The sequence below is a fragment of the Malaclemys terrapin genome, chromosome 12 (genome assembly GCF_027887155.1).
Source record: "Malaclemys terrapin pileata isolate rMalTer1 chromosome 12, rMalTer1.hap1, whole genome shotgun sequence".
Classification (NCBI taxonomy): domain Eukaryota; kingdom Metazoa; phylum Chordata; order Testudines; family Emydidae; genus Malaclemys; species Malaclemys terrapin.
The window spans coordinates 4,930,278-4,957,899 of record NC_071516.1 but is presented as its reverse complement, the minus strand read 5'-3'; the positions used below and the strand labels follow the sequence as shown (position 1 = coordinate 4,957,899).

Genomic DNA, 27,622 nt, shown 5'->3' with positions numbered 1-27,622 from the left:
TCTCAGAAGATGTAAATCTAGTGAGATCAGCAGCTATAGTAAGACTTCCACCATCTTCAGCAAAAATCTCATCAGAGCGACTGTTCTCGCAAGATTTTGCTACATCCAAACAGAAACCAGAAAATACCCGAGGCCTCTCCCAGTTCTGGATCCAACCTAGAACTGAAGCCCTAGGTGCTGGGTTAATATGTGAGGATCCACCCGCTTCTCCCTCAAACTCTGAAAGGCTTCTGATCTGAGATTCTGCTACTGTCCTATGTCCCACACACACATACTATAGACAAAGTTCTGCCCTGGAATGTGTACACATGAATCCCTTTCATTTCAATGACAGGTTTCAGAGTAGCAGCCGTGTTAGTCTGTATCCACAAAAAGAACAGGAGTACTTGTGGCACCTTAGAGACTAACAAATTTATTAGAGCATAAGCTTTCGTGGACTACAGCCCACTTCTTCGGATGCATATAGAGTGGAATACCACTCTATATGCATCCGAAGAAGTGGGCTGTAGTCCACGAAAGCTTATGCTCTAATAAATTTGTTAGTCTCTAAGGTGCCACAAGTACTCCTGTTCTTTCATTTCAATGGATGGCTACATTCCCATTACCAAAGGAGGACTCTAATCAGCTGATGAAGGTTCTAGCCGAGCTGTCACTGGGAATAACCACAAAGGCCAGCGCTCATTAGCTTGTTACAGAAAGATAGTCCACACCAGCTTTTTCCCTGCTCCAAAAATAACAACAAAGCCAAGCAATAACCTAGTTCAAGAAAGTTTCATTATAGTAAATACCTGCAGTTCTCAAGCAGTTAAAAGGTCTTTGATATTCAACTTCATATTGCACAATCTACCTACATTATTCAGGTATTGGTATCACTGCACATCTGGCCAGGTGTTATTGCTTACATATGTATTTAATATCTAGGTACCTGATATGGCCATATAAATTACACTTTTTTTCAGGTGTTAGACTGTAGCAGAGTATCCTAAAATAGTAAATCGGGGGCTGTTTGATCTGAAGAACAAAGGGATGTTTGTAGAAGAACATCAAGAAAGACAGTAAGCGAAGCTGCAGAATTAATGTTTTCAAGTTTTCAATTAGCTAGCTGGGTGTTGGTAGTCAAAGTAGTGTCCGCTCCACGGGTGTGTCTGTCTGAGAGGAGACCCAGAAAATGAATCCAGTCCCCACAAAGCAAAGGCGATGGACTCAGTCCCGGCCTTTTTTCCCTCCCTCTCCACCTCACACAGAATCACTAGTCTGCAGCCTGCTTTGTAAAGCAGAGATGGATCATAAAATGCTTTGCCAGGAGAAGGCAGCGGGGAAGGGAGCGAGAGAGATGGGAAGCTGTATGCCTTTGTCTCATGCCCTAGAGGAATGACACGGCACTAATGTAACAGCTCACCCAAGTCCTTGCATCAGAAATAAAGGAAGTATTAGCGAATGTACTCTGGGAGACGGGGACAAAAGCTGGCTGTAAAACCCCTCTTCTGTTAGCCCCTGGACTGGAGGAGAATGGCTGTGACTAAAAGCACTGATGGAAATGTTAATGTGTTCCGATGGGTACTTCTAATTTAACTCCTCACATTGCCAGCGTACCAGAGAAGAGCGGAGCCGGGGCATTCCAAATAATATGTCCTGATGCAGGAGATGGAGCTGACAAATAGAAAGCGCCTGCCTTTAGGGAGTATGTGATCTGAGGGGCTAGCACTTGACCCAAACTTCAGGATTAGGATTAGGGCCACTTTGTGATTGGCGTTGCTGGAGCGTTGCCCTTTTCAGGATTGCCAGAGGATGGTGAAGGGTGCCCAGTGACTGTTCGGTTCTGTTTGATTTAGCCCGGCCTTTAACAAGTAGGGTGAGCGACTAGATCTTTTGCTGAGACAGAAGCTGGTTCTAGCCTTGTGTGAGCACTCGCACAGCCCTCGTAGCTGAGTTGTGGGAGAGCCCCGCGGGTTAGCCTCTAGGGCAGGCTCCCGGAACCCACAATGGAATGTTTACACTCAGTGGCGGTGCACATTGACAGTTGTGCATTCAGCAGGATACCCCCTGATGGAAACAAGCGTGCCAACACGGCTTTATTTGCAGAAAAACACCTCCCCCCGTTCCTGATTTTACTTTCCATGACCACCTGGAATGGGCCCCAGGTACAGCCCAGGCTCCGGTACTCCTTGCATGGGACTCAGCACAATAGAGCACTTACTGCAGGCAACAGAAGTCATTCTGACAGACCAAAAGCTTGTCAGTGCAGGGCTGAGACTCTCCCCACAAAGGGAGCTGGGGAGAGTCCTCAATATACAATTCAATTGACTAACAGTCTTACCGGAGCTGCATTACGATTCAGCCTAAGAACGTGATACGGCAGCGGCAAACACTACATGTGTGCATCTCTGGTGTAATTCTCTTGTATTGTATGGTGGCTGCTGCATTGCTGTGTTAGGTGATCACTGCTGGAGGGGGCTGCATTTGTCACCATTTCCCTCCCCGTCCCTCCCTTCTTGCCTTTCTGATGAGCAGAATTCAGGTGCTTATTTGTTCTGCATTATGGGGATGAATTTTCAACACGCCCCTCCCCATTAGCAGATGCAAATGCCGGGTTATGCATGTGGGTGTTTGATGTTTGCAGCTTGATCCTATGGGCAATACTCCTGGGGCACTTTTGAAGCCTGTTTGGGTACCTGGCCTTCGCTGTGCTAGGACTCTTCCTGATGGCTGCCTTTTGGAAGCGTGCACCTTTTGACCCAAGCGGTTAGCCAAAACTTCAAGGTCCTGTGCGCTGTTCCAGTTAGGAGGAGAAATTGGTGATGGAGTCAGGTGATTCTCTGATGCAGTCCTGTTGATTTGCATAGAATGTACAAAGTCCTGTTTCCCTAAACACAGCAGGAATCAAATAACAAGAGACGGTGTCTTTGTTCCAAGCCCCTTTTCCTGCCAGCGCTTAGCCCAAAAGCTCTCTCTCAGCTTTTCTCAGGGCCATGTTGCCAGTGTTTTTTCTGACAGCATCCTTGGCTTTCTGCTGCTTCTCACCCTGCTTCTCTGGTCTTTTTCCTGTTTCTCTGAGACACCCAGACACACACAGCTCCACCAATCAATGCCCTATCCCCTGTGTTTGCCACAACAGTTCCCAGGGAAACCCCTTGGGCCTCACACTTCCATTTTTACTCAAGCCTTGCCAGATGCCTGTTTTGGGTGGTGGCTCCTATTGTTTGAGCTATCTGGTGATAGGAAGGAGCTTAGTGGCTTTTTTACATCGATCCTGGCAGCTGATATACCCACCAGCTCCAGCAATGTTTAACCCAGCCCAGAACACCCTGCACCTGCCTATGGAAACCGGCCGGTGTTCCCAGCGCCTGGCTTTCCTTAGCACGCACCATTTCGCCGCTGATGAGAGTCGGAGTGGTGCTGCTCCGTCACTCTGAATGAACGCTGTCCCTTCGCTTGTGTTTGGCAGGTCGGGCACTGTTGCGGCTGAACGCGGAAAAGCTGCAGCGCATGGGCATTATTCACGAGTCTCAGCGGCAGGAGGTCCTCCAGCAAGTCCTGCAACTCCAGGTGCGGGAGGAGGTCCGGAACCTACAGCTGCTCAGCCAAGGTACATGGGAGGGCGAAGAGGGGCTGTGAAGCAACCGCCATGAATCCTTTGGTGACTGCAGCGGTATGTGCCTGGCTCTGCAGTCAGTGGGTAAATGCCAACGTTCTTGGGGCTTGAAAGGGGAAAGAGGGCAGATGGCTTGGGATAGGTAATGGACTGTGGCATGTTTCGTCTGTAGGTCACTGGTTCAAATCCAGCCCGCGTCGGCTCTGATTGAAAGTTGTTGTGTCCGATGGCTGTGTGGTGGCCTGCATGCAATCGGTCTGACGATGTCAGCCCCCTGGGGATAGGTGACCTTCTCCTAAAAGCAACCCCCTTTAAATACTAAATAGGATCCCATGCATGAGAACTGTGCTTTCTGCCCTGGACATTGTCACTACGGAACAGGACTCAGCTACAGGGTGGAGCTTCTGCTTTCTTGGAGATTAGCAGAGAGCATCAGTCAGCATAGGCAATGCCATTGTTCCTTTCGCAGCTGTGTCTTAGACCCAAGCCACAGCCGCGGACCCTCCATGGTGCCCTAGCCTGCTGTCCCAGGATTTCCCAAGGCTCAATCCCAAAATGAGGACAGCAAGGGAATAGAGGGGGAAACTTGGAACAATACAGGACTGAATTCTCTGACACTTTAGCGCCAGGTGCCTAATGCCATATTCCCAACCTAAGTCACAGCAAAGATGGGTCTAAGCCAAGGGCCCCTTCTGTTAGCTCTGAGGGGCCGCTGGCTCTGTGGGGTGCAGCAGGGCATTTGTGGCAGCGCTAAAGATGCAGCAAAGTTCTCTGTGCTTTGCAGTGGGCACGCTCTCTAAGGCCTGGTCTGCACTAAAAAGTTACAGCAGCCCAACAACGTCGCTCAGGGGTGTGTAAAATCATAGTTAAGCTGACCTAGCCCACGGTGTAGCCGGGGTAGAAGAATTCTTCTGCTGATCTAGCTACTGCCTCTCAGGGAGGTGGATTACCTACTCCGACGGGAGAGCCCCTCTCTTGGCATAGGTAGTGTCTACACTCAAGCGCTATAGTGGTGCTGCTGGAGCCATTCCGCTGTAGAGTTTCAAGTGTAGACAAGCCTGTCAAGTGTAGACAAGCTTGGTGTTCATCCTCTTCTCTCTTTCCTTCTTATTCCAGCTTCTTTTGGAAACGTCTCCTAGCCGAGCCGTCTGCTTGGCAGATTGTTCCAACACTGTGAACCGAGCACCTCTGGGATGGACTGTGGACCACAGATATGAAAACCTGAATCGCATGCTTGGAATATGAGACGGTTTCCAAACCACTCAAGGGTCTTCTCTCCCACCTTCTCTCTTTCTCTTTTATTAATATTTTCCTGTGCAGAGATAAGACATTTTCTCCAGCAGACATGGCTGACAATTAGAGGCAAACTAGGACAATGGTCACCAGGACATGTGACGTGCTCCCCTCTGGGATCCAGTCAATCACAGGGGGAAAGACCTCAAGATGAATGTGGTAGCTGGAGACAGTTCATTTTAAGAATGGAGTTGCAACCCGGTCATTCTTGGGACTAATCAAGCCAATGCACCAGGAAACCTCATGCGCCCCAATGACATGTTTTAACCGGGAGGGCCTCTGGGCCCAGTGCAGCCTGCGGATGTCCCCGGACTCTACTGGTGTCAATACCTCAGAGCTTACTGGGGAAGCTTTAGTTCTCTCTTCAGACTGGGCTGTCTTCCAGTGTCCTAGGAGATAACGTTAGCAGCAGCAAATAAGATGACTGGACAAGCCAGAAAAATGAAAGGCAGAGCCAAGCCCCTGGAGATTGGCTTTGCTTTGTGAATGAAAACAAGAGCTGAGTCACTGAAGCCAGAATGCATACCCATAAAAGAGCAAATGCAGGATCCACACTCTCAGTGAGGTCACTGCGGCCTCTCGGAAGCAGCACCAGGAAACGTTCATTGGGTTGTCCTTGTCCTTATTTATGGGCATATGGAGGAACCATGATTAGTTGGTTGGCTTCATCCACCTTTGGCACCACCCACCTCTGTGACTGGTTTCTGCACTGCTGATGCAGTCAGAGCTGAGGGAGAACAGGCAGTCCTCTTTGTAGAGCTCAGAAATGCTGGCCGAGAGAAACTATGCCGTGGCCAAAGGCCTCGCCCGACTGTTAGCCTACAAAACGGCAAGCTCCTAACAGTTCGTGAAGCTTACGCTGGCTGCATTTATAATGCTGTGGAGCCTCCGGGGTAGGCTGGTTCAATAGGATGTGGTGGCGGGACTGGGCAGAAGACTGGCTTAAGAGCTGAGAATCAAGGGTTCTTTGGTGCAATATTCCATTGCTTTTGTGTCCTCTCGTACCCTTCATTTAGAGAACTCCTTATAAACCTTCATGTTCGTTTATATTTTTTTCACCTGGTTCATTTGCATTTCGAGCTTTCACCCAGTGTTCTGTTCTGAATTCTGATTCTCCACCGCACACAATAATCCAGGTTTGAAGCTGGAATTGCTATCCAGGAGTATCCTGGCATTGCCCTGGCTCGTGAAACGCAGGCGCCTTTCTGGCCTCTGCGACATGATTAGTACCAGCAGCACTCCTTTACCATCACACCTAGCCCCCTCCTTTTACACCCCACCCTGATAACGCAGGCGTTGCTTCTGGGACAGTTGGCTGGTATTTCACATTTCACAAACTGGCAGGCAGGTAAGAAACTATGAAACAAACCCTGGATTTTTGTCTGAGGCGTCTCTCTGGTATGTCTCAGACTTTCCATTCTTTTGTAACTTTCAGTGACTTGTGCACCCAGAAAGCATCTGGGACCAGGGCTTCTTGCTGTACACGCTCAAATTTCTCAGGCCAAAAACAAAAACCAAACAAGGCTCGTCTTATCTGCCCGTTGTCTTATCTAGAGCTGGGCAAACTATTTGCAGTGAACAATTTATCCTATGAATCTAGCTGTTTTTTCTGTTAACAAAGGAGCTGGCTTTGCTTGTTTGTATGGATTTGCCCGTTATTTGATATTATTCAGCAGATGGTTTTGTAAACATTTCAGGATATGCAGCACAGGAGCCGATAGTTGGAAGCGGAAGGTAGAAAAATTCAAACCGGAAACAAGATGAAAAATGTTAATAGCAAGGGGAATTGACATCTGAAACAGCTTACCCAGGGCTGTGGTAAGTTCTCTGTCTCTTGGAGTATTTCAATCAGAATTGGATGCCTTTCTAAACAAGATGCTCTAGTTTAACCACAAGTTATTAAACTAGAGGGATGAAATATTGTGGTCTGTATTATGCAAGAGAGCAGACTAGATGACTGTAGTATAATAGCCTCTTCTAGTCTTCAAACGTATGAATCAGTCACAAACAATTACCTTGAGTATTCACATATCAATATCTGTGTGATTGGTCACTTAAGTCACATGGTATTCTTGCTGCATCCTGATTGGATGACTCATGGGGATCCTAGTTTTTGGTGATTAAAAAACAAAACCAAAATTTTTTGATGAAAAAAACCTATAAAAATCCATGTTCTTCTGCAATTAAAATGAAAGGCCGAACTTCAGTTTCCCTAGCCACAATATATGGCGCTATCAGTTAAACACAATATTTGATTGAGATATTTACAATTTTTAAGCTGACAGCCCGAGCCCTGCCCGTTCTCCTGATTATCTGAATTTCTGATTATCCGATCTGGCTCCTGTCCCAATTAGATGAGATAATCGGGGTTCCACTGTGTATCTTTTTATTTGTTCACAAAATGTAAAAAACTAAAGATTCTCTGTAAAAATGCAAATTCCGCGTTTTTCCATGGCAGACGGATTTCTAGGGTCCCTGCTCATGCGTAGCTTTCAAGATGGTTGTGCAAACTCTCCTGATCCAAATACTAGGGAAATGACTCCTTCATAGGTGTATCCACAACGATTACTCTTTCCGTGAACATCCTTGGGAATGAAATAGGCTCGCACACATCATCCCACAAAGGGCTAAAATAAGTTGCGAGTACCATCAAAGGAAATTTGTGGGATTTATAGATAACCCTTATGCCTCATTCACCCAGCTCTGGCCCTGTCTCTCTGGAAAGCAAATGGACTTGCACTTGAGCCCTGTTGACTCAATGCAATCAGAGTTTGCTAAGAGACTATTTGTTCTTTTAAACAGCCCAGCACAAAGTACTCAGAACGTCTGCAGCTTCAGGACCAGCCTGTTGACTCTGTAGTGATGCTGAGGGCACCTATATAGATGACCTCCAGAAAAGCAGCACACTTCAGAAGTGTCGCTTGGGGGGAGATGCAGGCAGGAGGGAGGGAGTAAGGGAGTCACAACTCTGAGTGCCTCCAGTGATGGGCAGGCGTGGCTGTGGGCATCTCAAAAGAAAGACTTGGCCTTTTAATTTTTGGGTGTTTAAAATCCAAAACAATTCCACAGAAATGCTGCAGAAAGGAGAAGCAAGAAGCCTGTAATCTTTGCCGCTGTGGGAGCGGGGGGTTGTATGTTTGCTCAGAGTTAATAGTTCAGTACAGCTAACAACGCATGGGAAAGGAAAGGCCGCCAGCTTGAGTGGAAGCTGCATTTCCAAAATGAATGTGTCGTGGTAAGCAGAATAGAAGCACGCAGTGCTGCACCCACTGATTAACTCGTCCGACAGTGCAGGCTGCTAGTTGGCAGGGAGCTGTCAGGGACATGATCTGCTGAGTGTCACTAAGGAGGAGAATGTGATGTATTGAAAACTGTTAAAATTATAAACAATCACTCTAAATTCTCAGGGGGCTTCCTGGTCCTGCTTGCAGGCTAGGGGGCTCTGTAGGGAAGCATGTGATCTGGATCTTCACTCTTCAGAGTCAGTCTGCAAAGAGCCAGGCTAAAACAAGATGGGTTGAGTTGTGCCTTGCCATAGGGAGCAGCCTGCTCTGTCTCTCTCTGTTTTTGGTTCAACAGTATTTTATGTTTTTTATCTAACTTCTCTGCATGTATGTTGTGAACATGACAGAGACCGTTTAAGTGTAACTGGAAGGGAGCTGGAGACTCTCATGTTTAAGGAATTGGAAAAAGTAAACTGGGTTTTGATGTTTTAGCCCAATATGGTGCCAACACCACAGAGGTGCAGCCTGCAAGCCATCCCAGCGCTGCAGCTGGCAATATCAGGGGTATCACAGAGGTGCAGCTAGCAGCTGAGAACGTGTGCAAATACCCACCACCCGTCTGCTTCTCCTGCACTCTCCCCAGAGCAGAAGTATCATTGCAGACAATTGCATTGCAACAGCTGGGCAAATACTGCCATTTTAACTTCCACTTGTTAAAATGTTTAAATGAATTTGTTTTGGCCGTGTGTGCCCCTTTTGTGTTTGCTCCCCGCGGATAGTCTAGCAAATGAGTTTACTGGCAGAAATGTTTGGGAATTTCAGCAAATGTTGTGGATTATTCAGAGATAGTGAGTTTCAGACTCATATTTGCACCAGAAACTTGACCTTACATTTATCCAGTCAGGGACCAGAAAAATACCATGTGACCTGTGCCCAATCCAAACCACTCAAATCACTATTACTCTCTGTTAACTGCTCAGGGCGGAGCAAGAGACAAAGAATTATTAGTGGAAATTCAGTGACTAATTCTGATTAACAGGGAAAATCACAATCTGTTCGTGGACAATTTGCAATGAGAAAAAGATGAGGACTTAATTATTTGTTATTAATTATTTGCCCAGTCCTCGTAACGACTGTGATCACTTACAGAGCTGGTGCTTTGCACTCACGGAAGTCAATGATAAAGCTCCCATTGACTCACTCTGGTTTCTCTTCAGATCGTATAAATCTTTAGAGGTGCAGTATCAGGGCCTGTGAACATGGAGGTCTAGCAGTGTGGTGTTAAAATACCATATGAAGTTGTCCCCAATGAATGATGATGACACTCCATGAAGCTATATGGCCCCTCAAAGTTGGCCAAGAGAGCTGTCTTATTTGCTAAAGTAATAACCACAGCTCACAGAAACCAAAAGAGTCAAACAGTCTTTTAAGTCCCCATTACTCCATACCCACTAGCCATCGGTCAGAAAGGGGACTAACTAGTGATGGGTCCGTTAGGAGTGAGGCATATTAATGTCCCCCAAATCCCAAGCAATTTTCAGCTTTACATCTATTTGCCAAAGAACCCCCTTTTCCCCCTGCATCTGGGGGAAAATCCATTCCTCACGATGCAATGAAGCCATGAAAAGTGGACTCCTTTGTACATTTGTAGTCATTCCATGACCGTTCACCAAACCCTCTTGCAATGTGCAGCAAGGGGCTCTCCTGCGTTAGCCAGCAGATGGATTAGACGATCCGACAGCCCCTTTCCAACCTCTAATTTCTGTGACGCTCTGCCAGGCTGTTAAAGGGCCCGAGTCTCCTCTCGCACTGGTGTAAATCATGGATAGCTCCATTGCAGCCCAATGGAAAGTGCTCAGATACTATGGTGATGGGCAGCAATATAAAACCTTCAGATAAGCTCCATGAGAGGAAAATTGGGTCCTGACCCTACCCTGCTGAACAGGTGAGCTCCCTCCAAAAAGACATGGAAGATTGCCAAGCCCTGCATCTTCCCTGAGGCCTTCAGCGCGTGAACAGTGCGATCTGTCTGTGCTTCTGCGTCAGTCACAGCACTGCTGCCCTGCGCAAGGTCGAGCGGAGGATGAAGGGTCTCGTGGAGGGAAGGGGCTTGGAAGCTGCAAGCTCTTTGGGGATATTGCCCATGCAATTTTAATCAAACCCTAGTATGTTTATGTTAATTGGTTAATTCCATTCTACTCTTGGCTAACTCCAGCTCAAGTGCATTGGCCGGCCTAGCAGGAAATGGACTGAGGCTTGGGAATTGGGATTTTGACGGGAACTTTGGGGGGGGACGGGGGAGGAGAGGGCTGCAGGGTTTGATTAGGATCCAGAAAGGAAGCTGTGTGGGGCCGGTTGTGTCTCTCATAGGAAAGTAGTGCCGGCTCCAGGCTCTTTTTAATAATGCACAGAGCAGGATGGCTGGAGCTTCCTGCCGGTCCCAGGCTGATTCGCTTCAATTGCCTGGGTTGCTTAGTCACATTAATAGTAGCAGTTTCAACAGAATCTTTCGGGGGGGGAGGGGGCTTGTCCCTCTCCGTTCCCCCCACAGCCACCTGCCGCTGTCCCAGGTCATCCTCGGGGGATGGCAGCCCCGCCGGGGCAGCTGATGACTGCAATGGCTTAGAGATCCCATACAAGGCGTTTTGGTCTCCGCAGTGGACTCAGGACCCCTGCAGCTCAGGACGGAAGATGTGAGCATGGAAGCCAGGTGCCGCTGCGGAGTCACGGCGCCAGGCATTCAAAGCCCAGACCGGGGAGCCGGGCTCCAGCAAGGACTCGGGATGCCAGGGGTGCTCAGTGACCGTAGTACGCGCTCTCCTGGGTCAGCTGGCTGAGAGCCCACATTCACGGGGTCAGCTGAGACCAAGCAAGACTCCTCAGCAGGGTGCAGGTAAAATGGCCAGTGAGCCATTGGGCCAGAGGGGGTCCCCAGATGCAGGCATGGCCGGCCGCCTCTGCAGGCAGGTCTCTCTCGCCCTGCCTGTTTGGAAGAGATGGCGTGACCCCTCTGGAGCACTATCCCCCCTCCCTTGCATGCCCCTCTGCAACCCCCGACTGCCAGAGTCGGGGGATGGGAGCCAGGATTCCTGGGTTCTATTCCTGAGGCTGCCACCAGCTCACTGTGTGGCTGTGAGCCAGTCCCATTAACTTCTCTGCTCCCTTTTGTCCAGCTGGGCACTGGCGAGGTGCATGGTGCCACTTTGGGGTTTTAGGAGAGGTGTGCCCCATGCAGAGCATGGGAGGTGAGGTATGATCATGTTCGCACTAAGCAAAAACCAGAAACGTCAACGTACTGTACCAACAACTGCTCCAAATGTAGGGCCCAATCCTGCCCTCCGTGTGCAGCTCCGTTAACTGCACTAGGCCTGTGCATGGCTAGCTGAGAACCCATCCAACCCGGGGGTCTTACAGTGCTGCCGACCATTGCAGTTTTATCACAAGTATCATGATAGTTTGTATCCGAGGGGTAGCCGTGTTAGTCTGGATCTGTAAAAAGCAACAGAGAGTCCTGTGGCACCTTTAAGACTAACAGATGTATTGGAGCATAAGCATGCGTCTGATGAAGTGGGTATTCACCCACGAAAGCTTATGCTCCAATACATCTGTTAGTCTTAAAGATGATAGTTTGTGTTAGCCAGGCTGCTCAGGGATGGTGTCCCTAGCCTCTGTTTGCCAGAAGCTGGGAATGAGTGACAGGGGTTGGATCACTTGATGATTACCTATTCTGTTCATTCCCTCTGGGACACCTGGCACTGGCCACTGTCGGAAGACAGGATACTGGGCTAGATGGACTTTTGGTCTGACCCAGTCTGGCGTTTATTTAAGTCCCTGCTCCTAGGGGCAAGTGACAGTGTGAGAATTCCCCTGAGTTTCTAGCCTTCATGTTGAAAAGATGACCGGAGTGTCCCCTAAAGGTTAGAAAAGCAGAAGGCAAATAGAAAGATCCCAAATTTATGATTTAAACAAAATCTCGTGACTTTTAAGTCGATTTCATGATTTTAAAGGGGGCCAGATTCATGGGTGTTAATGTCTGGGTTTGGCAAGGCTGGTATTAGTCGTTCAGTCTCCATCCATCTGAAACCTCTCCTCTCCCCTCCAACTCCATGGGAGAATCCGAGCGCTCAGCTCCCAAGCCCTGCAGACCACTCCATCTGCATGGGGGCCTGGTGCCACCCCACCAGCTCTGGGGACCCCTACGGGTTTTCTCCCGGGTGGCCCGTCATCATTGGAGCTGAGCCCCTGTGTCAGGCGGCCCAGGGAACCCCTCGGAGTGGGGTGCACAGAGCTGGGCACAGAAATCTGTGCAGCTCAGGCCTGACTCTAGCATTCTGCTTTAAGGTGAGAGGAGGCAAGACCCTGCCCAAGTTTAATCCCCTTACCGCTAATCGCTGGACCAGGGGTATGTGGCGCAGAGACACGGGTATTCCAGACTGAAGGGATCTTTTTTCCAGGTGGCTCTCTCCAGCTCCCATCCTTTTATGCTCATACCCCCATTGTCCTCAAGACCCTGCACATAACCACACCCTGTCCCAATAAGACAGGGTCCTGTCCAGGGTGTGCCTGCACCGCAGACTAAGCCTGCGTCTCTGGAACCGGCGCTTGTGGACTCGGTGTTCCCAAGCCCATGCTTGAGCGTCCTCACTGCATGGCAAACCTGGGCTTACACTTGCTGGGCCCGTGAGTCACAGCCGCGCCAATGCGTCCGTACGGCGCTACGCAGACCTCGGACTCAGGTCTGGAGCTTGTGCTGCATCCACGCTGCAAAACGATTGGGTCTGGACTCGAGTCACGATGGGACTGATGCTCTGAGCAGGGCGGTAGGCTCCCGGTCCTGGTTTCTTGCTGACCCAAGTCGGACTCAGGGGACCTGGGCTCAGGCCTGGGTCACAGCCCAGGTGTCGTGTGCAGTGTAGACACACGGTTCCCTCGTGCTTCCCAGCCCCTCACTCTTCTGCAGAGGCCACTAAGCGCATCCCTCTCGGAAAGGGGCTCTGCAGAGCTCCCAGCCCAGGCACCCAGTGGCTGGATGGCATGCTGGGGTTACTCGTCTCCCAGTGTGGTGCAGTGCCCCTAGGGCCCCAGCCTGGCCAGCCAGCCATGAAGAAATGCTTCTGATTAGCTCTCCGGCAATCCGTCTTCCACAATAACGATCCATTTCAAGTGTCCCCAGTGATTTCCCTAAGTCATCTCTCTGCTAAATCTCACTGGGATTCCAGATCAGCAATAGGGCAGCTTAGGAGAGGCCAGCAGAATCCCCTGGGAGGCTAGCCACCTTCGTTAATCGGCCTTGTCACTCACGCCACCAAGGAGGGGGATTAGATCTACCCAGCAGGGCTCTCCCAGGCCTCCGTTCCCAAGGCACCCAGATTCTGTTATGCTCACAATCAGCTTTGCTACGTGCTTTTCTGGCACGTGCCTGTTTGGTTCTTCCAACGTGGTGTTTTAATGAGGATGCCGATTTTGCAAGAGTCACTGAGTCCTGCAGGACTGTTGAAGGAAAGCTGTGTCCTTTGGTGTGACTGGCCAGCAAAGGGATTTTACCCAAGTATAGCCGCGTTTTCCTCTTCCTCATCAGCGGCTGGTCTATCAGGAGGAAGAGGCAGAAATACTAGGAGCCAACAGCACTGGTAGCAAAGGGCTGAAACCCCAGTGCTTCTGCAATAAGCTGTGCTAACCATGGGACCTCCCAGCCTGCTACGGTATTTCAAACTAGACAAGGGAACTAACTGCCCAGCCCTGTGCCCATGGAAGTCACTGGGGAGTTCTGCCATTGACTTCCAAGGGAGATGGGGTGTACCCCAAAGAATAAAAGTTACGGGGCGACCTCTTGGGCTTTACTATCCGAATGCCATTTCCCGCTCTGTAAGTGAATGGAGGAGGCATTCTGCTGCAGCTTGTGTCCAACATCCCAGGCACAAGAGAGGTTCACACCGAGAGAGCCAGGTGTAGGATCATGTGACCTTCGTCCTGCTCCATGGCCTTAACTCTTGCTGTCTCCTGAGCAATGCTGCACATGATGTAATGGCAATCATGGTCTTGGCTGAATGTATTTAAGAGAACTTGGTGAGAGGCAAGGTGTCTGCGAGTTTTCTCTTTTGCTTTGTGGTACCTGATCCTTTTCCCGGGCTTTGAACGTGTGTAAGGTTTGTTCATTTGGTTTTGGTTTCAGCAGGGAGTTAGATTAAGAGATGGACAATAGCTGGGACGCTTCTTTTTATACCTGACACAGAGATCAGGAATAAAAACTGGTTCTTACATTGAAAAGCTTTGGTTTGGTTAATTGCTTTGACAGACGGTGCTTTGATCTCAGAGCCAAATTCTGCTCTCAGTTCCGGCAGGGTGACTCCAGTCATTTCCGTGTTACTCTACTGTCACCAAGAGGTGTTTAGCATCCTTCAGCGTGGAGTCAAAGGTCTGATGTTGCTCCGGAGGCAACTCAAGGCTCAGATCAAACAGCGCTCTTCCAAAGTGGAGAAATGTAGACACTGGTCCAAACCAAAACACCACCTCCAGGCTCCCCTCTTTCTCAAACGTTGGATGGCTCCTGATCCCACCCCGGGGGCTCAGTTAATTTCCATTTGTGTTTGATCCCCTGCAGTGGGTTGATTGGAAGAAAACCGCCAGCCTCCATTTATACGGAATGTTTTTTTCCATCTGAATTTCCTTCTCTGCTTACTTCTGACCTTTTCAGAAATGTAGCTGATGTTGTCTCCTGCCATCTCTCTCTCACTCCGCAAGGCGGCAAGGCTGACGGGGTTGTATTTAGTTATTTATTTGTTGGTATTCAGCTTCACTCTGTGCAGCCCGAAGATCTCAGCAGGACTTCTCACAGCTGCGGGAATTGTGTTGATTAACAAGCTCCTGGGCAGATACCACCTGAGCAGCCCACATGTTGTTTCTTGGTGCGTCAGGATGTAGCAGTCAGCAACGGGCCCTTAGTCAGAGGCTTTCTGGGGGCTGTTCTTTCCTCAAAGCCCGGGCTCAGAGAGAGTGGGTTTCTAAGCTGCTCCAATACAGACCATGGCCAAGCAAGCGTCCGAAAGAGAGAAGCATAAGATTGAGCTGACAAAACAAGTTAGAGCTCTGTGGAGATAGAAAAACCCCTCTGAGCTGGGGAATAAGCTGCCACGGAAGGGGTGGAGAGGAAGAGGGTGAAAACATTTCAGCTAAAGGAGTGCAGGGTGGGTAGTGGCAGCCAAGGGAGAGTTCAGAATGCAATTCCTTCTTGAGAACAGAATGGTTTTCCAGACAGAGAGTGCGAGGGAGGGAGGGCATGGAGGAGATAAGTGCATAAAAGGTTGTTACAAGGAGGAGGGAGAAGAATTGTGCTTCTTAACCTCTGAGGATAGGCCAAGAAGCAATGGGCTTAAATTGCAGCAAAGGCGGTTTAGGTTGGAGATTAGGAAAAACTTCCTGTCAGAGTGGTCAAGCACTGGAATAAATTGCCTGGGGAGGTTGTGGAATCTCCATCACTGGAGATTTTTAAGAGTAGGTTGGACAAACACCTGTCAGGAATGGTCTAGATAATACTTAGTCCTGCCATGAGTGCAGAGGACTGGACTAGATGACCTCTCGGGGTCCCTTCCAGTCCTACGATTCTGTGATAACTGCAGTTCTTGGGCATGCAGGTAGATTTGCTGGACGATGGCCCGCACTCTGGAAGAGAGGCCACGGAGGTCAATGTCAGGTGCTGTGTCTGTGTATCTACGCATGTTTGCATGCACACACATGGCCAGCAGTCAGCAAAAGCAAAGCAAGCAACTTCCTGGGCTCCTAATCTTTGGGAAAGCCTGCCCCGCTGTGAAACCTCCGTAACTCACAGGTAGCCTTAGCTCTGTGCCTAGTTGCCACGGTGATGGGCAACTTTATATCAATACCTAAAATAGCCGGATTGATCAGATCTCCCTCTCCAGCAGTGGAAGCAGATAGAAGGAAGCAACTTGCCAGCAGAGAGAGACACACGCACACATAGATACACAGAGCAAAGGACTCCGTGCAGATCCATGTTTTCCCCATGGTATTTAGCAGCAAAGTTCCTTGGGAAAATAATCCTGTTCCCCAACTGCAAAGTGAATTAAAGAAACGTAGAATAAAGAAACGGGCCTGTTCCGTCAGGGGGCCGAGTGATTTCAGATCCCTTCCCCAGCGTCTCACTCATTCATTCTGAACTCTCTTGCACCCACATGGGCGCATGCACACCCACACACCCCAGCCTACTGTCATCTAGCCTTGGACCCCCCTCTGGGTATTACAGACAGACATTGGGAGCCCGGATTTGTCTTAGACACAATAAACTCAGACACTTCTACACAAGCACCGTATTTCAAGTCACATCCCTTGAGAAATGTGACCATTATCCTTGTTTGTTTGCTCTCTAACGCTACGCTCAGTGCTGTACGAGACAAAAATAAAAACAGCGTCTGCCCCAAAGAGGCTGCGCTGGGAAATCCAGTGCGTAAATGACTTCAGGTTTTTTATTGTCGTGACTGTTACTGTTACGAACATGCACCTGGTGGGCATGGCAGAAGAAAGGAGTTATTAACAGGGACCTGAATGAGAAGAAGGTGGTGTTTTTGTGAACCAGGCCTGGGGGGTCATTCTCTGCCTTGGGGACGACATGGAGAGGGAAATGAAAGAGGGAAATCCAGGCTGGCGTCGCTGGGAAGGCAAATTGAAAAAACATACAACGGGAGGATAGCATGAGTGGATGGAATCATAGGACTGGAAGCGACCTTGAGAGGGGATCTAGTCCAGTCCCCTGCACTCATGGCAGGACTAAGTATTATCACAGCTGGAGCTGTGCACATCAGACGTGGCTCAGTATTTCCAGCAGCCCAAGGTTTGGCGGGATCTAGATCTAGGGGGTTGGGCTCATTACCGAGGTAGCTGGCCTATCAGAGCACCGCTCCATTCCCCAAAAGGAGCAGGGCTGGGATCTGGGATCTAATACTGAGAGAACAACTCAAGCAGAGGAAATGGCCCAGGTAGCCTCCTGGGGCCTTCCCACACCCACCTGGGGAGCCCCCGGTTCTGCAGACAGAGACAGCCATTGCGACTAGGTAGCTGTAGTGCTCCAGTCGGCCTGCACCCTTTCCAGTGATCTCCTGTATCTCTGGCTCAGTCTCTCGCTACCCTCCTCCCAAGGGTAACTCTGCTGTGTTTGAATGCTCTGGGTCTCCCCCTGGGTTTTTGGACAGTGACAATACCGCTGCGTCGGGCCCGTCTCTCGCTGTCGGAGAGCATTGTGTCATTAGCGGGAGATGCTGCGCCGTGATTTGAGAGCTCCGCCGACGGAAAGAGGAGCGACTGCATCGTTGCTGGGTTTGGCTTCAGGCCGCACGACCCGCTACTCTCAGTCGCCGTCGGTTACTCTCCAAACACAACCTGGGCAGGTGGCTGCTCGTTTCAAAATGACGCTTTCCCCGGGCGGCGTCTGGGCCTGCGCTGTTTCAGTTTGTGACCCTGGGACAAAGACCCCGGGTTCCGCACCAGCCAGCTGGAAAGTGGTAGGGAGCAGCAGGGAGACCAGCGGGTCCTCAGCTTCATGGCACATTGAAAGCTAAGAGCCCAGCCCCACCAGGGGTCATTTATACCAGCGTGTCTGTTCTAGCCCCTAGGTGGCAGCAGTACGCTTCCACTCCAGCCATCAGCCTAGGCACCCGGCTGTCCTGTGCCTCTTATTGCCCCGTGGCAAAGTATCACAGAATATCAGGGTTGGAAGGGACCTCAGGAGGTCATCTAGTCCAACCCCCTGCTCAAAGCAGGGCCAATCCTCAGACAGATTTTTGCCCCAGATCCCTAAATGGCCCCCTCAAGGATTGAACTCACAACCCTGGGTTTAGCAGGCCAATGCTCAAACCACAAGTAGGGTGACTAGATAGCAAGTGTGAAAAACTGGGATGGTGGGGGGGAATAGGGTCCTATATAAGACAAAGCCCCTAACGTCGGGACATCTGCTCACCCTATGGCAAAGGGCCAGGGGCTTTAACGTCCCCAAGCGGTGAGCAGGGGCGACGTGAGGGAGTTCATTTTATCTGCTCTTCTATTGCCTGTAGTTTCTTCCCATCCCGCATCTGGCTGGTGCATGGCTAGCACAGTGGCGGGCAAGGAGAGCGACCCTGGAAGCCATGCTGGGGCGGGTAGACGCTTATCATGCCCTTAACACCTGGGTTCAGCCCCGCTACACCTGGTGGACAGGTCCCCGCATTGAGGATCCAGGAGAAGCGCTCGGGGACAATGCAACTCTTCCCTGGGGCCAGGGGAAGCCAGTCTGCCTCCAAGCAAACATTTTGAATCCACTCTGCTGCCAAGACGGATCGCAGCTGGATCAGCTGTGGGGATGTGGGACCACGGGGGGGACAGCTCGCTGGGTTGTTGTGGGTCCATGCTGGCGTATAGTAGCCTGGGTCATCCCGGGTCACGGATCCAGCCAAAAACTAGAAAGATGCACGGTGGACCTAACATGACCCAGTCACCGCTGAGGGGCAGGCACGTGGCCTGGCGGGACGCAGCACTTCCGGACAGGCCGAGAGCCTGACACCAGCGCTTTCCCTGCTCCTTCTGGACTTGATCTTCTAGCACTGGTGCCCTCGGGGCTGGAGCCTCCCCTGTGGAAATAAATCCCAGTGGTTTATGCTGGGTTAGCTTCCAAGCTGGCAAACGGTGGCCCTGAGGGAGTGCGGTCGTAGCAGCCCCTGCGGGCTCTGCCTGCCCCCATGGCCAGCCTGCAAAGGGGCTGATGCCCTTCCCCGGCAGCCCCCAACTCAGGCCATTGCCCAGGGACCCGCTCTGCTGTCCGGAGTTAGAACATGCTGCCCCTAGCCCCTTTGAAGGCCGTGGCCAGGTTAGAAAGCTCTGTCCCAGCAAGCCAGCCGATTACTGGTCCCGAGCGATGAAATGCCATTGGAGGTAGCGCACGGGCCTCGTCGGGCTCTCCCTGCTCCGGAGGAAGAGTCTCAATACCGGCCCTCCCACAGGCCCCCAGTGAGGAAATCCTGTCTCAGTGCTGGGGGCAGGCACCCCCATTAACAGCCAGACTCCTTCCTTTTCTGGAGTAGGTGACCGTGGTTGGAACGGCTCTGGCGCCATCTAGAGTCCCCTGGTTTCCATGGCCCCTTGCCGGCTCCTTTTAGGCGTGGATATGGTGAAGGGCTGCTATGGTCCCTCTGGTGGACCATCTCCTAGCAACTGCCGAAGGTCGGGGGCCTATAATGACCCCATAGCACTACCAGCCGGCTTTGATACTGCTGACCACGAGGTGTGGGTCAGGTGCTGGCAGGGTGCGACTCAGTGGCTTCATTCTTGGCTCTCTAAGGACCCTAGTGGGTGATGCTGGGCGATTGACTGGGCACTGCATGAAGTTGGCGCATGGAGTGCTGCAGGGTTCTGTTCTGTCCCCCCCCATCCCCGTCACCGTGTGTGCGAGGCCATGCAGGGAGACTGCCGGGTGTTCTGCCAGGCCAACCCGGTGTCTTCTCTTCAGGCACAGTCTGTGCCACCTCTCTCCTGCCCCAGTGCCTGACTGAGAAGTGGAGGTGAGCTGGCTGTAGGTCAGCCCTGCCAGGAGGCAAATAGAAGCCTCTGGAGGATTTGATAGGGGCTGTGTCTGTCTGTCTGTCCTCTCTACTTATCAAAGAAGGTCTCCAGTTAGGGCCCCTCTGGGTCCACACCTGTGGCTGGATTCCCAGGTGGCAGCCGCACCCAGAAGTCTTTTTCTCCATCTGTTTGGCCCAGAGCTTGTGACCTTCCCTCTCAGATGTGGACTGAAGCAGTTACTCATGGCTGTCACCTCAACATTGAAGCCCTGCTCTGCCCTGTGCCTGATGCTACTAGAGATCCTGCATCAGGACTGCTGAGCCCACACCCTAGATCCTCCCAGAAAACCACTCCCCCTCTCTTATCTCCTGAGAGGGTAACGAGTCAGCAGAACCCTCTTAACCCTTTCCCAGCAGACTCAATGCCTGTTAACGAAGTGGGGTGTTTCAGGCAAACCCTGCCCACCTCGATGCCTGTTTCAAAGCTTCAGAGATACCACCAGAGGGTCCTGAGGAACAGTTAGAAATAGAACCTCTCACCTGCTATGGCAACTACTGTAACAGCATCATGAACTTACATTTTTAGAGACACATTCTGCCCTGTTCCATGGCAAGTATATCAGCACCGCCAGGCATATACACGTATTCCCAAGGTCATGAATCCCATTTGTGCAAATACTATGTGAATGGAGAGCACGTGCGCACACACGCACACCCTCCTTCCCCCCATCCCCAACTCCTCAAACCCTTCTAGAGTCTTTTATTTTATTTTTTTGGCGTGATGCCTCTGCCATTTCTCAGCTTTCCCAGAGCAATACTAATGACTTGTATTTATCTAGCGCTTATCTGCCAATAGCATTCCAGGCTCTGCACCAAAACCAACACACAAGCCAATGAAATGCAGATTAATAGGGCTCAAATTCATGCAAGATTAAAAACAGACAACAATTAAAATAAACATAAAGCAACAAAAATCAAATCAAATCAATGCCGTGCGAAGAAGGACTTTGGCAACCGAAAGGCTTTTTTGAAAACAGAACATTTAAAGCTCGGCCTAAAGCAAACAGAACGGGAAATGGGAGATATTGGGGGCTGTTTGACTTTGCATTATATCTGATTGACTTTTTCTGCTTTCGGCTATTTTTTGTAATAGGCTGGAAAATGCACCATTGCATCAAATACAATGGTTATCATTTTCTTTTCCCTAAACAATAAGTCTCGGTGACAACGCTCAGTTATAAACTGTAAAGCTATCACGCTGGGTTTTTGAGCAAGTAAAGCAATCCAATTGCATACGCAAAATAAATGCCAATTTGCACACATAGTTACCAAGATTGCCTGGGCAAATTAGGTATCTGCATGCCTGCAAATCTGGCTGATTATGTCTCAAATTCAGCAAATGCTCACTAGCCAGCAAAACACTTAAGTACCTGCTTAACTTTAGGCACGTGCTTCGGTTCTAGTCACTTCAGTGGAGTTTAAGCATGCTGAATGATTTGCTGAATAGGGATGGACATAAGTGTGTACGTAAGGGCTTTGGTGGATCAAGGTCTGTTGGTACCTGGAAGACATTCCCCAGTAGATTAGACACCAGATCAAATTTAAGGTTTGAATACCTAGACTTAAATTAAACAGGTGTCCACCGGAAATGACAAACCCATACTTTATCTAAACAAAACCACTTTCTTTTCATCAGTATTATCCTTCTAATAAAGGAATTTGTACACAGGCAAAAGCAGTGGGGAATGCAAGACGGCAGGAAGTAATAGAACAAACTGGCAGGTAAGAAACAATAAAGTCAATATTACAGTATCACATGACAGAACGGGAGAGCCCTTCAATCCCAAAGCATAGCATGCATCTATAACAGACAGGCAATGCTCTTTGGTGGTAAACATTTATATAAAAGGAGAATCTCAGCTGGGGAAAAGCCAATGCCTACTCGCAATCATTTTCCGGTATTTCTTATCAGATTGTGCACACAGTGGAAAAACCAAAAGGCAGAAGAAGCACGCACGGAGCATGTGCAAATCCACTGTTGCCAACAAAAATTACTAAATGCAGATATTGATTTTCTTTAGAGTTCTCCAATACAAGGACAGCTGCAGTTGTGTATCTAAATAACCGGAGTGTGGGGCAGGCTTTAATGCTTTTCACCCATAAGCAGATCTCAAAGCCCTTTACAAAGTGAGTGAGCATCATTCTCACCATCTCACAGACGGGGGAACTGTCAGGCCAGAGCTAGCGTTTGTGTGGAAAAGCTCCAGCCGTGCTAATGAGCCGCTCCAAGTTACACAGTGAAGCACTCGTTCCCCTGAAAGACATAATATATTCACAGAAGATACAGCCTGGGCAGCGGAAGGGCTGGCTTCCCCGACATCACTTGCCAACGGATCTGAAACATAGGCATACCCTCTGCACCGATGGCTGAAAATGAACATGTGCAGGGTCAACCAAATTCCCCAGCCTTTGTAGCAGAGAGTAGTCAAGTGGAGAGTTGAACACACTTTGCTACCATACAGCTAAACCTCAGTGGCCCCAGCCGGATCAATGACAGAACCATATTAAAACATGAGCTTGGACACAGTCCCCTGTGAAACCTGGGCTCGGATCCTCAGAATTGCTCATGGCCCTTTCACGTACACTACATCTGAGACTGTGGGGGTTGTGCTCCAATAATGACCCATGCATGAGCTGTCAGCAAGGTTGGAATGTGGAAACTACTGCATGAGCTAAAGGAATAATTCTGTTACCCAGTAGCAGTAGTAGGCTGTCATCCTCCAGTACCGTAGCCACTGGAGAGAGAAGTAGCACACATTTTGCTAATGCAATACATTCACTCTTAGGCATGTGCATGCAAAAACTTTGGCTTTGATGTGCCTGGCATCCAGTGCTCATGGGTATGTCCGCTGCACACAGAATTGCCTATTCACACTTTCATGCACATTATTGTTCCTATTTTTTTATTTATTTAATGTGTTTATTTATGTATTTATTTATTTGCATCACTGTAGCACTGAGTGACCTCAGTCCGGGATTGGGTTCCACTGTGTGAGGTCTCCACATACCAAGAGAGCTTGCAGTCACTTTCTGATGGCCAACACAGCCATTTCTGTAATGCAGCCACAGCCTGACACTGAGATCTCTGTCTCTCTTTTCTCTTCTTTCAGGGCTGTGACGCTGGTGGTTCCAGCCTAGTCCCTAGTGGGCATTTCTCCACATCACAGCACTGCCACCCGATGGTGCATACCTGGGGCCCTTCACTTAGATCCAGACTGGAGCATTACAACACTGGAGCGAGGACATGGCTGCTGGAACTGCGGCAGGGCACCTTGCGTGGCTGCAGCTCACACTGCGCTGGGATCCTGTCAGTCGCGTCTGTTCATCAGCAACAACCTTCCGAAGGGAAAAGCCGCACTATCCTCCACCTCAGGAATGGAAGCAGTCGCGCCAGTTCAGTGCTGATAGGATGGCTCCAGTCTCCTTTACTCACGGCACAATGGGAAGAAGCTTGATAGACACCCCATAATGGAGACTAGCCTCCCCTACAGGATTTTACTGGCGTATCTGTCTGAGGGACATGAAACTCCTTGAAATGGATTTCACCGGAAGCCTTACAAGTTATAATGTCCTTGCTGGTATTTCCAGGCCTAATCAATCTCGATTCCTTGCTAATGAACTCAGAACAGTGCCGGGATGGATCAGATGCCATTCAGGACGAGATTGATAATATCATTAAGATTTCCTCAAAGGTCCTTTCTTTTCTACCTTGTTAATTAAGCTGGTGCAGAGGAATCCACCACGCAGAATGCAGAATGAGGCTTGGCCTGCCGAAGGGGGACCCTGCTGTTAATGGGACACAGAGTGGTGTCAAACTCATCAACCCGTCTGTGTGGCGGGGATAATGGGCAAGCCTTGCCCGGGTGGCTGAATGGAATCGTTTTTTCACAGGGGTGGAGTGGAGCAGGATCTGAGAGGGGAAGTGACTGTATCTTTTGCTCTTTACATAACACAGCAACGTGAAGCGGCCACACGGCACAGAACTGTATTTACTAAACAGATACAAACCTGGAAGGCCAAGTTAGGTCCGCACTGTTCTCTGACTGGTTTCTGGAGGCCTCTAAAACCATAGAACATGGTGAGCTCCACTGGAGGGCTCACAAACTATTTAAAACAATACTACCCATTCCTAGTCACTGCAGAGGCACCCACAGGAGTCTTACGGTTCTGCTCACAGACCTTAGGTCAGGAGGAATCTTGCTTATCAATGGGGATTTCTCTCAGCTAGGACTAAATTATGCCTCACCCTGCGGGGTGGGGTGAGGATGGAAGTGGGTAAAGGAAGTTTTACTCCTTTGCTTTGCAGCATTCTGGTTGCAGAATCTTGACTCTTGCACTCCTGATGCACAAACACAAAGGGAGTGAGGCCCTGATCCTGTGGCAGGACCCAGGCAGCCAGAGCCCTGTGGCACAGCAGAACCCCCTGAATCATGATGACATCCAGCGAAGAATGCCGTGTTGACCTGCCCCTCACATGGCAGAGAGAGGACTGGCTGTAATAAACAAAAAGAGGATCCTTTATCGAAGTCACTGTCCGTGGGCAGGGCCCTGTAGTTCCTTCTAGCTAGATTCCCCAAAGTGGAGCAGGGGCAAAGTGTTCACCCCCGTCCAACTCCCATGCACACCTTCGCCAGCCAGTAGAGCTGGGCCAGAGTGGAAGGGAAATCACACTGCTCCCTGTAAGCGTGGGCAATGGACTGCTAGCCCCTCCAGTCTTCCTTGGCTGCCACGCCTCTGGGAGCAGCAGCCAGCAATAAGAGTAGCCTGATCCCCAACATGAATAAGTCCTAAACCCAGAGGGCTGAATCCTCTTTTGCGTTGAGCCAATGCACAGTGCAATTTAGTGGGTAGAAAATGGTGGTTTTGCTTCCTGTGCAGGCTAGGAAACAAAACAGCCCACACAAATCAGAGCATCCTCAGGGCTGCTCTAGCCAGGGCCAGCTCCAGCCAGGGCCGGCTCCAGGCACCAGCCCACCACGCTTGTGCTTGGGGCGGCACCTGGAGGGGGGCGGCGCGGTGCTCCGGCTCCGGCCGCCGGGGAGAGCGGAGCCCCAGCTGGGCTCTCCGGCCTCCCCCCGGCACTCTGGCCGCCGGGGAGAGCGGAGCCCCGGCCGGCACTCCGCCCTCCCCCCGGCGCTCTGGCTGCCCGGGAGAGCGGAGCCGCGGCGGGCTCTCCGCCCTCCACCCGGTGCTCTGGCCGCCACTCCGCCCTCCCCCCGGCGCTCTGGCCACGGGGGAGAGCAGAGCCGCGGCGGGCTCGCCGCCCTCCTCCCGGCGCTCTGGCCACCGGGGAGAGCGGAGCCGCGGCGGGCTCGCCACCCTCCACCTGGCGCTCTGGTCCTAAACCCAGAGGGCTGAATCCTCTTTTGCGTTGAGCCAATGCACAGTGCAATTTAGTGGGTAGAAAATGGTGGTTTTGCTTCCTGTGCAGGCTAGGAAACAAAACAGCCCACACAAATCAGAGCATCCTCAGGGCTGCTCTAGCCAGGGCCGGCTCCAGCCAGGGCCGGCTCCAGGCACCAGCCCACCACGCTTGTGCTTGGGGCGGCACCTGGAGGGGGGCGGCGCGGTGCTCCGGCTCCGGCCGCCGGGGAGAGCAGAGCCCCGGCCGGCACTCCGCCCTCCCCCCGGCGCTCTGGCTGCCCGGGAGAGCGGAGCCGCGGCGGGCTCTCCGCCCTCCACCCGGTGCTCTGGCCGCCACTCCGCCCTCCCCCCGGCGCTCTGGCCACGGGGGAGAGCGGAGCCACGGCGGGCTCGCCGCCCTCCTCCCGGCGCTCTGGCCACCGGGGAGAGCGGAGCCGCGGCGGGCTCGCCACCCTCCACCTGGCGCTCTGGCCGCCACTCCGCCCTCCCCCTGGCACTCTGGCCACTGGGGAGAGCGGAGCCGCGGCAGGCTCGCTGCCCTCCCCCCGGCACTCTGGCCGGTCGGGGAGAGCGGCCTGCGGCCGGGCTCAGTGCCCTCCCCTGCCGCGCTGGGGGGCGGCGGGCAGCGGGCGGCGGGAGGCTTTTTTGCCTGGGGCGGCAAAAAAGCCAGAGCCGGCCCTGGCTCTAGCTAAAGCCAGCTGGAATAATCCCTAGGATTGTTTTGCCGGTCCAGGATCACTGGAGCTACACAGTGGCTCCACCTTCTCCCACCCCGATGCACTTCCTTCCCTCCCTCCCAACATGCGCCTACGGTGGTGTGGAGAGGGAGTGACATGAAATATTCCAAATTAGGATTCTCCCCCCACCAGTGGAATCTCAGCCAGCCATTTAAGAATCCCTTTGCGCTGCTCAAGTAGTTAAGGAACCAGCCCACAATCTTGCGGGGAGGGGCGGGGGGTGTTTTCAGAAGGGGCATGGGCAAAATGGAGGAGCTCATAGAAATTAGGGACCAAGTGTTTGGGGGGTTTTAAGCTATCTTGATAGTTTTGAAATAAAAGTTCCAGTAGATGTAGATGGTGAATTAATGGGCACTTAGTAAGGGGGAAAGTTTCCTTAATTGGAACGCATCGAAGCAGGGATAATTGTTTCATTGAGGTTGGGTTTTTTTAAAAAGGATTTCCTTCAATTTTAGACTCTCATTTTTAGCTCCTAATTGACCATGCTGAGAGATTTCTCCTTTGAACCATTCTAATGAGACTCCCAGAAAGTTAGCAGGTTTGAAGAATGAAGTCACATGAATAGGAATGAGAGGGGGTCAGAACCAGGAGAGCTCAGCATTCTAGCTAGAGATTTCCATCTAGGTAAGATATAATCAATACACACAGATCAAAACAGGCATCTTGGGGGAGATCTTGATTTCAATGGGACTGCGACTCAGGGCAACATAGGGCTTACAGTGAGTCCGGGGGAGACTGAGGGGAATCTGGCATTTCATCTTTACCACCTGCCCTGAGAAATTTCATGGTCACTTAAAAAATGTAAAATCGGATCTGGAAGTTCAGTGGGAAGGATTTGAAATAAGTAATTCAACTGGGTGGCCATTTATGGGGAGCTTGGTCTCACCCCCACCTGTGATATGCCTAATTTGCCTTCGCAGGTGGGGAAAATGAGTCATGTAGCTCTATCAGACATCTGGGATAACTGCTTGAGAAAGCTGCCAGAAGCAGAAGGCTCCTGCAGGACACCCCTGAGACACTGGGGGAGAAAAGACTTCAGCCAGGTAGGGCTGGGAGTAGCTTGAAAGACTCCAAGCAGGAGGTCCTGTGCGGGGCTTGGTGAAGAGTGGGGTGGGATGAATATAGGACTTTCTTGTGACTGGTCTGTGATAATAAACCAGGGTATTATTGGCCAAGGGAAAAGCCTTTGTAGAGTTCTTAAGGAGCCCTGAGGAGAGGGAAACTGAGGCAGGGATGCCTCAGACTACAAGGGTGTACTCTGGAGGCAGGGACCCTGTTACATCAGTAGGAAGGACCTTTGTTTGGGGCAAATTCACCCTGTGCAGAGGGCCAACAGAAGGCCCCTTCATCATTTAAGTTCCAGTTAATCCCTCATGATAGCATGTATTTTGCCTGTTAAAAGGATTAATCCTAGCTCTCCGGGAAAGCATCAAAGACATCCAGCCTCATGAGGCTTTACTTGTTTGGGGGGAGGGGGCAGAAATTGAATTCACATAATTCCTCTCATTCTGGAGACAGGAATACTCCTGAATCAGTAACTGAGCCCTGCACCTGCCCCACAAGGGAGGAACGAGCAGGGGCCGCTGGTGACGTCAGGAAAACGAGAGAGAGAGCGCCAGCAACTCCGTTTTACCTAGACTGATTCTAAACCTGGCTAAGAAGTCAAAGGTTCCACGTGCCCTTATGATGTCTGGCAGAGATAAGGGGACTGTGGTGAATGTGTCATCACCAGGCTATGCTATTTGAAGAGCTGTCTGTGATTTACAGTAAAAGCTGAAATTTTCCTGGCGTAACCACGTCAATGGCTCTCAAGTC

General features: G+C 50.8%; 1 protein-coding gene across 1 annotated transcript in view; it reads left to right on the top strand.

The window, feature by feature from the left end:
- Window positions 1-5,934, top strand: part of SAMD10 (sterile alpha motif domain containing 10) — a 40,204-nt gene extending 34,270 nt beyond the window's left edge. The window contains exons 4-5 of the mRNA XM_054045866.1: window positions 3,446-3,586; window positions 4,709-5,934. Of these exons, the coding sequence (XP_053901841.1) occupies window positions 3,446-3,586; window positions 4,709-4,731 (164 nt within the window). The 3' untranslated portion in view covers window positions 4,732-5,934. The remainder of the gene's footprint in view (window positions 1-3,445; window positions 3,587-4,708) is intronic.
- The last annotated feature ends 21,688 nt before the right edge of the window (window positions 5,935-27,622 follow it).